The sequence below is a fragment of the Apteryx mantelli genome, chromosome 7 (genome assembly GCF_036417845.1).
Source record: "Apteryx mantelli isolate bAptMan1 chromosome 7, bAptMan1.hap1, whole genome shotgun sequence".
NCBI classification, from domain to species: domain Eukaryota; kingdom Metazoa; phylum Chordata; class Aves; order Apterygiformes; family Apterygidae; genus Apteryx; species Apteryx mantelli.
This window is the reverse complement of record NC_089984.1, coordinates 44,818,045-44,831,056: the sequence shown is the minus strand read 5'-3', so window position 1 is coordinate 44,831,056 and position 13,012 is coordinate 44,818,045. Positions and strand designations below refer to the sequence as shown.

The window sequence follows — 13,012 nt, the reverse complement described above, 5'->3', positions numbered from 1 at the left end:
ACTGTATCACCTAGGGTAAGGCCAACAGCTGATGCTGCCGCTGCGTTCCCTGTGTTCAGAGCCTGTGCAATAGCCTGCCGTAGCTGGTTGTGCTTTTGCAAGGCTTTTTATGGCCCCTGTTAGTCCTGCAAAGCAGGAAATAGTGGGCTTGGGCCACATTTGCCTCTTGCGTACCCCAGCAGAGGTTGCGCCAGCGGTGGCTGAGCCGGGGAGGTGCCGAGGCAGGGGTATTTCCGCTGAGCGTTAACGCCGCTTTGCGCTGCCAGGGAGCAGGGAAGGATTCCTAGAATAAATCAGAGCTGACTGCTCACAGTCTTCTCCCAAATAAAGTCTGGCAGTGAAAGGGCTGTTTCAGTATACTTGAGTCTTGCCAAGTCATTCTGTTTAGCTGAGCCTCTGGTGCTGAATCTCCTAGTCTCCTTAATACGTGAAGATTTGCGTTGCTTTCGCCCTCTAGAATGTATTTTATATAAAACCATGATATGCAGAAGCATATTTAGACATGAGTTCTACCTGCTTCAAGTGCCAGGACAGCACTGAGCATCGCAAACTGGGTGCTTGGCAGGAGCAAAGCCCCGTGGTTACTGCTTGGCTGCAGTGGTGGAAGGCGCTCTGCGTAGATGGGTTGCAGAGTACAGGACAGGCAAAACTGCAGTCTGGGTCCTTTCCCCTCCTCCGTAATGAGTGTGAAGCCATGTCCAGCCTTGCACGGAGGAAGAGGGACAGCGAGTGGGTGGTAGAGTGTTAGCAGCCGGAGGGATATCTGAGAGTTGACCCAAAGAGCTGCAGCAGCAACAGTTGGGTAGATACCTTCAACAGGGTCATTTGTAAATGCCTGATGAGGACCAGGCCTCATCTGGTGTGAAGTGGGGTTGGTCTGCACTCACCTGCACCAGCAGAAGATCCATCTCAGGCGTCAGTTGCTTTTCTCTGCTCTGCTGCAAGAAGTGGAGAGCGATGCCTCTGAGGCAGTGGTCCGAGCCCCCGTCGGAAGTGACGTGGCTGTGGCTGCAAGGTGTTGTCATCATCTGCAGCGGAGGAGGAGTTCTCCTCTGGAACACCTCCCGCTGAGCTTGCCGCCAGCCCTCTGCACAGTCCTGGGAAGCTCCGCAAAAGCAGATAAATAGCGTTGCTGTCCCCCATTCCAGAGATGAGGCTCCGCTTTGAATGGAGAGATAGGAAGCCTCGGGCTTTGTCCTTCTAGACCGTCTGAAGACGATAGAAAGTGACCCTTTGTGCGGTGCTGCGTTGTTTGTTACCTGAAAACTAGAAACATTACTGTATACTGCTCTTCTTCAGCCTGGTGTGAGACTGAAAAATACTTGTCTCTTTATGTAGCTTCCTGGCCTAAAAGAGAGGTCTGCCCTGGGTCGGGGAGATCCAGAGGCGCAGCCGTGGCCGCAGCCGGGCGGTGGCCACGCGTAGCAGAGGGGCCAAGAGAAGGCCACGCTGCCGTGTCCTCTCGGTTTCCCTGGCCCCTCTCGTTCCTCGCTCTCTGCAAGGTGGTCCTTCGCGTTCCCTCCTCTCCTCATCTTTTACCTTTCTATTCTTTTTTCCCCGCTTTAGTTCTTTCCTAGACGCACATGTTCTTGATCTTCGAGTTTCTCCTTCTTGCCAGCTGTTCTCTCTTCTCTTGCCGTTTCCTCTTGCTTGATTCCTGGCATTTAGCAAGAAAAGGCTGCCTGTTTGCCGGCTCCGCGCGCGGCGCTCCCAGCCCTCGGTCCTCCGCGTGCTTTGCGTTACGGAGCGCCGGCGTGGGGAGCAGGGATGCCGCGGCCTCCTTTCCGTGGCCCCGCTCGTCGCCGCTGGGCTCTCGCTCGGCAGCGGGTGCGGGCACCTGAGGTCTGCTGCGCCGTTCAGCCGCAGCACCAAGCTCCTGATGTGATAGGCAGCCACGGCTAAGGAACGTTTCCCTTTTATTGCGTTTTAAGAATGAACAATTAGCATTTGCTTTAGAGTAATAATAATAATCATTAAGAATAGTAACTCCATATGCAGATTTTAAATAGTGTATTTAACATAAAGACAAATGCATACTTTCAGCAGTGTACAATGGAGAAAATAACACTTTAGATGCAAGCCATAGAAATGTACCTAAATAACGTTTGCCAGCCATCACATCTTCATCTGAACATTATGCCAATCTAGAGAAAGTACCTTCAAAATAATTAGAATCTTACCTCAGTAAATAGCCTCCTTCTGTTGTTGAGTGGATCATTTCTGGTAATAATACAGGAAGGCCTCCAAATGTTCGAATTTGAAAGCAATAACCTAGCCAGCACAGAACAAAACCTCCCAGAAGATACAAAGGAATAAGCTGTTGCATAATGAAGGCTGTGAGTGCTAAGAGTCCTGACTGCAGAAGCAACCCACACGTGGGGAAGGCTTCCAGCTGACTCCCAAATTCGTCAGCAAAGGTCTGTTACGGTAGTTGAGTCACAGAACCACAGAAGGGCCGAGGCCGGCGGGGACCTCTGGAGATGGTCTGGTCCAAGCCCTGCTCAAGCAGGGGCAGCTGGAGCAGGTTGTGCTCCCGGGACCGTGTCCGGTCAGGTTTGGATGTCTCCAAGGATGGAGACTCCACAACCTCTCTGGGCAACCTGTTCCCGTGTTCTGTCACCTTCACAGCAGGGAAGTGTTTTCTTATGTTCAGAGGGAACTTCCCGTGTTTCGGTTTGTGCCCGTTGCCTCCTGTCCTGTCACTGGGCACCACTGAGAAGAGTCTGGCCCCGTCTTCTTTGCACCTTCCTACCAGGTATTTATACACACTGGCAAGATCCCCCCGAGCCTGCTCTTCTCCAGGCTGAACAGCCCCAGCTCTCTCGGCCTCTTCTCCTTTGGGAGATGCTCCAGTCCCTTAACCACCTTTGTGGTCCTTGCCTGGACTGACTGCAGAAGGTCCGTGTCTGTCTCGTGCTGGGGAGCCCAGAACTGGACCCAGCACCCCAGATGTGGCCTCACCAGGGCTGAGCATAGGGGAAGGATCACCTCCCCCTCTACTCAGCCCTGGTGAGGCCACGTTGGAGTTGATTTCACACTGCATTTACGTGGGTACCAGGATGAATTCCTAGATAACGTTTGTTGGTTTTTTTTTCCCCTGTCAGTTAAATACTGCTGATTACACAGTTTGGGCTCCGTGTTTGCACACTTGGCTGGTCACTTCTGTGAGTTCTCTCCTTTGAGAAGCCCAGACGTGCTCCTGCTGTGGGCACTGCGTTGCCACTGCTTGCTGTAGTCTTCTGGAGGGTGCTTTCTCTTTTCTTCCGGATTTGGAGAGGGGAGGACACTAAGTCGGGCGTCAGTTCCTGGTGGCTGTGGTCAGGTTGCAAAAAGTGTCCCATCGTGTCCCCCCAGATGTCCATCATTCATAAAGTGACCAGTGTGCTGAACCATCTGTTGCAGGAGTTTTCCATTCTTTTTTAGGAAAAAAGCTTTTTATAGACAAGTTTGTTTTGAAGCTGCTTAGTAGCTGTTGAACAAGCAATGCCAACATAAAACGGGCCATTTACCAAAATAAGAGAGAGTTTTGCAGCGAGGCAGTACCATTCTGGACGTCTAGGAGCGCTAAGAAACTCAAATGTCTTTGGTGTTGACCTCTGGGCATTAGTTATTCATTTCATTGCAGGTCGCTTGGAAGGGCGCTGGTCATATTATGTGCTGTTCACCCTTCCGCAATGAACGTCAGGAAGAATATCTTACCGCAAAGCCAGGGGAGGCTGGTTGTTGTGAAAGTTGTGTGGCGTACATAACCAGCCTCATTTGTCCATTAGCATGCATATATAAAATAGCACGCTTCTGCGTTTTTGGGCAAGACCATTGTGAGCTCCTTTAGTGCTCATTAATCCGCACCTACAGAGAGCTCAACCGAGTTGTTAATGAATAGCCAGTTTGCCCCTTTGGGGTGTTATTACAAGGTAGCAGAACTTTTCTAACATAAATAACATTTGTAAAGCATACAGCAAGAAGCAGAAAAGGTATTTTGTTTTTCACAGGGTTCACTAGTACCTCCTGAGTTCATTGATGAAGAAACTGGTGAATGTGATACATTTGTACTAATTTGGAGTGGTTTCTGGCCCATGCAAACAATATTTTTGCACTAATTAGGAATAGTTTCTGGCCAATACAAACGTTATTCTACCCCGTATCAATAACGCTGTCTTCCTAAAATGACTTAGCGGTTGGTTTGTATAGTATATTTGATTCCTTAGAGCGTCATAGAGATTCGTTTTTGATCACACAATAACTCACTGTTTTTACATGATTTCAAAGTTACTTCTTAATAGTATGTTTGAATCCTTAGTGCCCAAAGGGGTTCATTTATAGCACTGGGCTTGTATTATGCCTTTAATTTCTTTTGTTATCTACCAGCATTCCCTGAATTCCTGGGTAGTTAATGCTCGCTTGATTTTCCTGTCAGTCACACTATACTATATTTCCATTTTTCTCACCCATGTAATCTTCTCTGCAGATATGAATAGGCAGAACAGATCAGCCGTACGTGTTGGAGACCAAATGCTTTGCTTGTGCTTTTTTCCAGTGGTACAAAGGAAAGCGGTGGTTTCTTGCGCAGTGTGGAGCCATCCAGCTACAGAAAAATTGCTGCCTTGCGTCAGACAGCAGTAAGGCCTCTGGAAAGGGAAGAACAGAGCAGAAGGGCTTCAGATTTGGAGAGGACTGATGTTACTGTTCCCTGTTGGTTTTTTGCTCCCCTGTCTTCATCAAATACTTCCACATTTTTCCCCATCTAAGTCGCTTTTACCTCATCTCCAATCTGCAGTCTCACTTTAGGTTTTCCTGATCTTTCCACTTCCTTCCGATTCATTTTCCAATTCGAAAGCTTTTAGTACTGAATCCTTCCTGTCTCTCCTGTTGTCCTACTTCTCTCCCCCACTATTTTTAGCAGGCTCACCGCTTTGGCAATTTTCTGTGGGTTTCCATTTGCAGTGATGTCTGCATTCCCCTACTAATTCCCTGGTCTGTCTGATGGCCTTGCTCAAGCCCTTCTCCTTGCTCTTAAATATTTTCTGAATACCGACATCTATTAATCCTGCCTTGGTTTCTTTTCATTGTCCCTTCATTTTCATGACCGTTTTCACCTCGTTCCAACGACCCTATGTTCTCCTACGGGCTCTCTACCATCTGGGTCTAACCTGGCTGTCTTCTCTCTGTGTCTGTCCACAGCTTTGGAGAAGTGGTCTTTTCCTTCTGGCTAAAACAGATGTGTGTGATGACTTTTAAGTCCAAACTGTAGCGCTTTTTTCTGTTAGTGGAAAGTCCGGGCATTTTGTGGCAGCAAACTTGTGGTTGTTGTGGCCTTGTATTAATGTTCCTACATCAATTACAGTGATGCTTTCCTCCAATGTTATACTGAAATCACATAATAATAGCAGAAAAATGCTGTTAATTACGCCAACATATAGAAATGCATTGATAGAAAGAGAAACCTGATCATACCAAACTGGCCTTATACATTTGCTATTGTAAGACTTGAAAAAGTTTTAGTGTCGTAGAGAGTTGTTCTTCGAGTTAAAAGTTAAACTGGCATCCTTATTTTCATTGATGAAGCTGGAAAACATGCAGATAAATAAAGAGTGAAAGATTCGCTTGATCTTTAAAATTTGATTTTTCAGTCTTTCCCAGATTTGAGGATATTGGATGCCAAGTGCATCCGTTGTTTTGCTACTATCGGGCATTAATACCAGGCCCTGATGTTGGAATGTCACTGGATGTCCATTATGTATCTGAAGTTTTATTATACTTTTATCTTGCCGTGCTTTTAGCTGTTTTGTAAATAAATACAGAATAAACAGGAAAAAAATGAAAATGTTCACAATTTTAGGATAGTAGAGACATGAAAAGCTTGCACGTTGTGATGCAGCATGCTCATCCTTTTGTATAAGCATTATTGGTATAAAAAGATACTGCTCTTCATTCTCGTTAGTTCATTTTACTGGGAAAGAGGAGCTGCGGATCCAGTCTTCTTTAAGACGTAGTACATTTGTGAGTACAATGAGGTCTTAATCATACAGCTGTCGCTGCAGCGCCGGGCACGCTCCTGTGCGGTGGGCTGGGCCGGGACGCGTGAAGTTTGGAGAGGTTCAGCGGGAGCGTAAAGCCCTGTCATCCTGCTTTTCACGCGCTCCTTGAGATTAACAGCAAAAACAGCCCGAACTAAGCAAATCCAGATCGTGGTGTTTATCTCCGTTTGTGATTCATGGTTTGTTATTTGATGTCAGACACGTGTCTCTTCTCGTAAATGCGAAGGCTTTACGTCCAGCAATTGCACTTAACTGAGATGGTGGCATATTGATAACGAGCTGTTGGGGAAGTCGGTGGGAATAATTCACTTGGTTGTTTCACGAGGAGCTAACGAAATACCCATTGGGGTGTTGGACGCGGCAGATGGCGCGGAGCTGCGACGCTACCGGCAAGTTAATGGAGCTGCATCATTACGGTGCAACGCTCCCTTTCATTTATAATTTACGGAATACTCTCCAGCTCCCTCCCGCCCCTTCCAGGTTCCTTCGGTTCAACCTCAAGCCAAAACCATTATTGTACTTACAGATTGCGGCTGTCAAAACTGTGCCGCGCTGAAGTCAAAGCGGTGGGTGCGTACGGTCCTGCGCACAGGCAACAGCTGTCATCGCCCTGCTCGCTGGGAGCGCGCGTCGTGAAATTCCTCGCTAGCGTGTGTGACTCAGGCTCCTGCAAATCACCCCCAAATAATCAGCCGCTCTAGCTGCTGGTGAAAGACAGCTTTCCCTTGTCAGCTCGCAAGAAGCGGAGTCTCTGGAGCGTACATAATTGTTCCAGGCAGGTTTAGGTTTTCTATTTTGGGGATAATCACACATGCTGTAGCGATGTGTTGTCATTTTTAGAAATTCAGATGTATTGTGCTCGAAAAGTAATATGCTGCTACTATGATTTTTTTCCCCAAAATGTCGAAATTCGCTCTTCTTTTTAAATTGGAATTACTTACTAATTCCTAAAGGAAATAATGCAGCTGGAAAAAAAAAAAAAAGTCAGTGCTTGTTCATTTAACATCTTCTGAACTTCAAATCAGCAGAACTGTGTATTTAATTTATTAAAAGTGACATCTTTGCAGATTGGTTCAAGGGCCTGGTGAATATTCATATCTGCATTTTTTTTCGTGACTGCAGACTAGAGCATGCTTTCTAGATCATTTGTAGTCATGGATACATTAAAATGGCAATTTTTTCTTTGTTTTCTAAGTGACAATGCTGTTTTACACAAGGTTTCAAGCATTATAATACAGAATTGTAGAAAACTGCCTTCCTGAAGCGATACTAGAAGCTCCCAGACCCTGAGCGTTTGCACAGGGTTTAATTGCCAAAGAAACGTCGTGCTTTAAACCTGCTCATTGTAATTGGGTTTCCTCTTTGGATACTTCTTAATGGCAGAAGCTCACTTCATGGATTTGTTTGCCTGTGAAAAAGCTTGGATCGGCTGCCCAAAACGGTGCTTGTGTATTTATCTGCAAGGCACTCAAACGACGTGGCAATGGGGATTATCTCATTATTGGTATAAATAGACCTGTCAGTGGGTTTTTTTTCTTTTTGTTTGAGACTGATACTGGAGAGAGTAGATCACTGCAGTAGTTTAGCAGAAATACCTTGTTTGCAGTGGCTGCCGATCAGGGCAATCGCTGTAGTACCGTATCTGCACTGTCCTTCCTTGTCATTACTTCTCACTGCGGCTCTGGGAAAAATAGCAGGTCTGGTACAGACGGGTGCGCGTATCAGGAGAATCGGGGCAATCCCCGTGCTCAAAATGTTGTCTTTCTGGTAGCGCAAATAGTCGACCAACTGGCTGCTGCATGTGCACAAACAGTACCGAGCCGGTTACGTCCGCGAAGGGAAAGAACATCAAGAACAGCGGCCACCTGCCGCTCGGGATTGGCAGAACATCGTTATTTTGTCAGCGGAGCTTTTTGAGTTTGCTCACTTATTTATGGCGTTTCTGTGAAACTCCTTCTATATCGCAGCGGGTTACAGTTATATTTTAAGTTGTGCTAAAGCACTGATTTACTAGTGCATAAACTGCTCGCGTGTGTTTGTTAGCATACGCTTGCCTAATAGTCACCTATTCTCGTGTTTTGGATACTGTACATCTTTAACAGTTTGAGTTTAGTTAAGATATGCCTACAGGCTCTATTCTTTCTAGATACAAGATCTTTGTAGTAGGACGTTTACAAATTTAAATTCTCTTTTCTTTATTTTGTAGTGAACTTTGACCACTTCCAGATTCTCCGAGCAATTGGGAAGGGAAGCTTTGGCAAGGTAGGCTTGAATATTGAGGTTTGAGTTTGCTTGTGTGTTTTACTGGGTCTAAGCTATTATGTACTTGCAGTTTATTGTAACAGTAATGGTGCTGAAATAAACCATTTTTGCTGGCGTGTGATGGCTGCTGAATAAACATAGGCAAAATGTACTCGGGAAAATACTTTGTCGCCATTTGGCATTGTTTTAATTCTTGGTATGGTGGTGAAATGGCTGCATTTTAAACTGCCAGAGCAATTGTGAACGTTTCGTGGCAAATATATGCATTGTGTTTTCTGTTTCCTAAATGGATTTATTGATTGTGACCGGTCACAGTAAGTCAAAAAAGTGCTGGAAGTCGTTCTGGGTGATTGACTGAGCTGAGACGATGTGGTCAAGAAGATCCTCCAAAGCCCTGGGCTGTTCTCCCGCTGAGAAATGTGTTGTACTGAAGAGGTTTCTTGATTTTATTTATTTTTTTAAAGTAATTTTTTTGCCAAGTAGCGTGTGGGAGAAGGTGGGAGATGTCCAAAAAGATGGATAGCTCTGGAAATTAGTTACTGCTTAATTTCCTAGTTTGTATTCCTTTCTCAGTCCCCTTTTTACTGACTTTCTTGCTCCGTTCCTGTCTAAACAACTTTGTGCTACCTCTGTCGTGACACTTGAGTTTTACACTGTTAATTTGCATCGCGAGCCCAAAGCTCCCTGTGTACGTGTGTGCGCGTGTGTGTACGGCCTTGAATTACGGACGTGCTCCTTCTCTGTTGGGCTGGCTGGACCTCATGGCACTGATACTCTTCCGTATTTCTTTCGTCACCTGCATTTTACTGTGTCCTACCAGCAACTTCCCTCCGCCTCGCTGAGGCGTCTACACCCAGTGGACAGGAAGAGTATGAGCAATAGCCGTGGTCATGATTCATGAAAATCGTTGGATTTGGTTACCATAATCTTCTCATGTGACAGTTTGTTGGTGTGGGCTTTGTGCCGGAGCTGAATGTTATGGTGTGACAGGATGGGGCAGAGAAGTGGGTCTTTGAAACTGTGCAGAATGCGAAATATCAAACTTGTAAAATAGCACAGACTGCTTCAGAGGTTGGTGCAAACGCCTTCTTATCTCCACACAGTCCTAAAATAAACTGAAAAAGAAGCCGAACAATCAGGAGGAAGCTGTATCCTCTCTCTTTTCTTTCTGCTGGCCTGCTCATCTTGGCCAGATCCTGCCCGTCTGATTCTGATGAGCAGCTCATTCGGAGAGCATCGCCGAAACTTCCCAAAGCAAAGATTTCTCAGGAGACTGAAGAGACTTACTTCACCAGAAGAGCCCGGATTTTCACCAGTTATTGAAAATCTCTTCTTAAAGCGTTAAGTGATATCAGCCTTGAGAAACAGTGCAGATACAAAATCCAACCCCTGTCTTGATCTTTGTGCTCGCTGACCGAAATGTTTTGTTGCAGCCTCCGCAACGCTGAACCGGCAAACACGGAGATGCCTCTCGCATCGTTCCGGCGCGCTCGGGGCGCAATTACCCACACGAAGCCCTGCCTGCCTTCGTGGCAAGTCGCACGGGATGAGGGCTAAGGAAAGTGTTGTGCCAAGATGAGTGCTGCGTAAGTCGCGGAGAGAGCGCTTTCGCAGTAGAACCAGCCGTATTTTCAAGCGAGAAACGGCTAGTGCTGAAGGGCGAGCTGCGTCACATTCAAGGTCGTGTCGGATGATGGAGAAGGAATAAGCGCAGCAGCAGATCCTTCCTTAGCATAGCCCCGTGACGTTAAGGACCACCAGCTCTGCCCGCCTTGGGCAAAGAGCAAGGGAAAGTCTCCTGAGAGAGTCACGGCTGGGGCATGAACTCTCGATGTCTTGGGACTTCTGCTTGTTGTGAAGGACCAAAAAGCCAAACCAAAACCATACCAAAAAGTAGCAGTTGATATCTTTTCAAGCCCATATGAGATGACTCATCCTTCCAAATGTAAACTTTCCAAAGGAGAGAGATTGATTCTGGTGTGTGGCAGCACCAGGTGCTGGAAAATTAATTCTAGTTAAAATATGAAAAGGAAAAAAAATCAGGACTTTTTTGGCTTTGAAGAGAGCTGCTTCTCGTAGCTGCTTCCTTTTCTACCTGTTTGTGTTAAAAACAGGTTAAGTCCAGCACATAGCGGTCCAGCAGGCATCAGAATTGTAGATATAGTTTCAACAAAATGCTGAAATGATTCATCTGTCATCTTTCTGGATAATTATATCACTATGCTGAATTTCCTTTAATACTGAGAAGAGCAATTTTACATTTGCAAAGTCTTCTACAACTGACATTTAATTATGGGAAATGAAGAACTACCTACCTGAAAGCTATTATTTGAAATTCATGAGTAATTTAGTTGTTTTGGTTCATTTAAGTACTATGGGCCCATATTCAGAAAGGTATTTAGGAGCCAATGTACTATCTATTTCAAAATTAGAGTGTGAACCCTCAATGTGCTGATCTGTGACTTGTGAAATTTATGAAGCCATGTGACCTAGTAGGCAAGGGACCTAGTAGGCAAGGAAACTTCTGTGTGGCTTTGGGCAAGGTATTTTACTTTTCCAGTTTTCTGTTTCCACTCTCACTTTTGTTTACTTCTCAAGATAGATTGTGTGTGGTCTTTGGTACAGAAACTGTAGAAAACCAGGCAAAATGCAATTCAGAAATCGACTTTGAAGAGACTGGGGAGTCTTTGGACTGCGGTTCTGATATGTCTGCAAAAAAAATTGTATTTTTTTTTTCCCCTAGAGATGAGTTTAATTGTCTTCAAGATACTATTTTTTTTTGTCCTTAAGATACTATTAATCGAATGAAGGTCATGCTTAATTCCATGTTTACTCAAATTAGCTTATGTATAATATTTTCCATATATATATTAGAAATAATATTATTTGACTTTAAGTATTTTAATAGGAACATTATGCTTTTCTGTAGCACAGACTTATTTCTCATGCAGCAGAGATTGATTAAATTTTAACTAGGCTCTTACCTAATGAACAGTAGCAATGAAATGATTTTCAGAATTTGACGTAAGTTATGACCCACCGTTATAACGGGAACCGACTCAAATTTTTATTACGCTTCATGAGAGAGGGAGATCATGAGACTTCTGAAAATCTCAGAAGGTGCTAGCTGCATTGTAGGTATCTCGACATCTCCCTTTTTTAAAATCGACCTTTCCTGGATTAATCTTTTTCAGTTCAGACTGGTAGGCACAATGTTAAATTATTCTTCCCAGGGTATTCCTTTTATGTGAGCTATCACACTCAGTCTGAATTGGCCTTCGTCTATTTTTTTTTTTCCAAGGGATAAAGAATTTGCTAGGGTTATGGGGAATTTATCTTTTATTATTTTCATTTTACTGCTATGAAATAAAAACATATCGTAAGTTCTTCAGCACAAATTTATGTCTTTGTCTGCTGTTGGAAATACAAGATTAAATCAGAGGATCCAGGCGGGTCTGAAGAGCAATGTGAAATGAAATCTTCCAGAGAGAACAAATGCATCTTCAGAACTGCGGGCCATTTGCAGACAGTCTATGTAGGGATTTGGGGGACATCATTGCTTTCTTCAATTCGGTCAATCCGCCTTATTTGCAGGTGAAGGGGTCTGCGTCGCTTGGCGTAGCTGCTGCCCGGGAACGGTTCCCGGGATCAGCCCCCTTGCCGTAGGGGGCCTCGGGGGGCCTGGCGGCTCCGGTGCTGCAGCCCAGCCTTCAGCGAGCTCGGCGAGGACTTCGGCGAGAGTCGGTCGCCCAGGAGGTGCTGCCCAGCCTCGTCAGCAGGATTTCACCCTCTAGCTGCGATTTGTTCTGAGCCGTTTTTTGATCACATTTGAATTGGTCAATATAATAAACAGTTAATGAAGATTCATGAAAACAGCTATCTAAGTTACAAAGATGAAAATTAGTTCATTTACTTAATGAATTTATTACTTTATTTAAAGTCACTCATCTTGCAGAACTGCATTTCCATGCTATTCTGCACACCAGCTTTGCTCCTGAGCGGTGCAGGAGGCTCCTGAAGCGAGCCCTGCTTGCATGGCTGTGGCAGATTTCATGTCAGCTCAGTGGACGATGGCTTTTGAGTGACCTTTCCAAAGAAAGCTCACTTTTAACGTCGTTTGCTTTGCTGAAGTACTTTAACTTTATGGCTTTGTTGCTTTAATAATTCACTTGGCCTGAAGCTGGGTCTACTAAAGCTTTAAATCCATTTTCTAAAGGTCGTAAATGCCCACCTAGTAGATATACCATAAATAAAATTCCCATAAAGTCTGTTCCCAACTGAATCTCTCTTTGATATTCAATACAAGTTTCATCCTTCGTCTTTTTTTCCATCTTTATAAATGTGAGGTTTTTTCCCTAATAAAGCCTAAAGACGTAATCCCTTTGCATTAAAATACCATGGATAATTTTTTCTGTTTTTTTCCTTTACCTATACTGAAGCGTCTGTGAGGTTAAGCTGTGTGAGGCTGGGGTTTTGTCGCAGGTTTTCAAAATACGTATCCCTGCCCCTCCAAGATGCCGTCACCGTGACTCATTCTCACACTCGGAGCTGCCTTGACTCCGTGCCCCGTGGATACCTCGTGGTCAGGTGTATGCCAGCGGTAGCTTTGGCAGACGTGCTGCGTCTTCGGGAATGTCAAGGTTACGTCGGAAATACGAATGCTTTTGTTGTGCAGAAGGAGCAGTGAGCTTAAACTGAAAAGGGACAGTTAG

General features: G+C 45.1%; 1 protein-coding gene across 1 annotated transcript in view; it reads left to right on the top strand.

Moving 5' to 3' along the window:
- STK32C (serine/threonine kinase 32C) overlaps window positions 1–13,012 on the top strand; it is a 119,133-nt gene that overhangs the window by 55,937 nt on the left and 50,184 nt on the right. Inside the window, exon 2 of the mRNA XM_067300392.1 lies at window positions 8,245–8,300. Within this exon, the coding sequence (XP_067156493.1) occupies window positions 8,245–8,300 (56 nt within the window). The remainder of the gene's footprint in view (window positions 1–8,244; window positions 8,301–13,012) is intronic.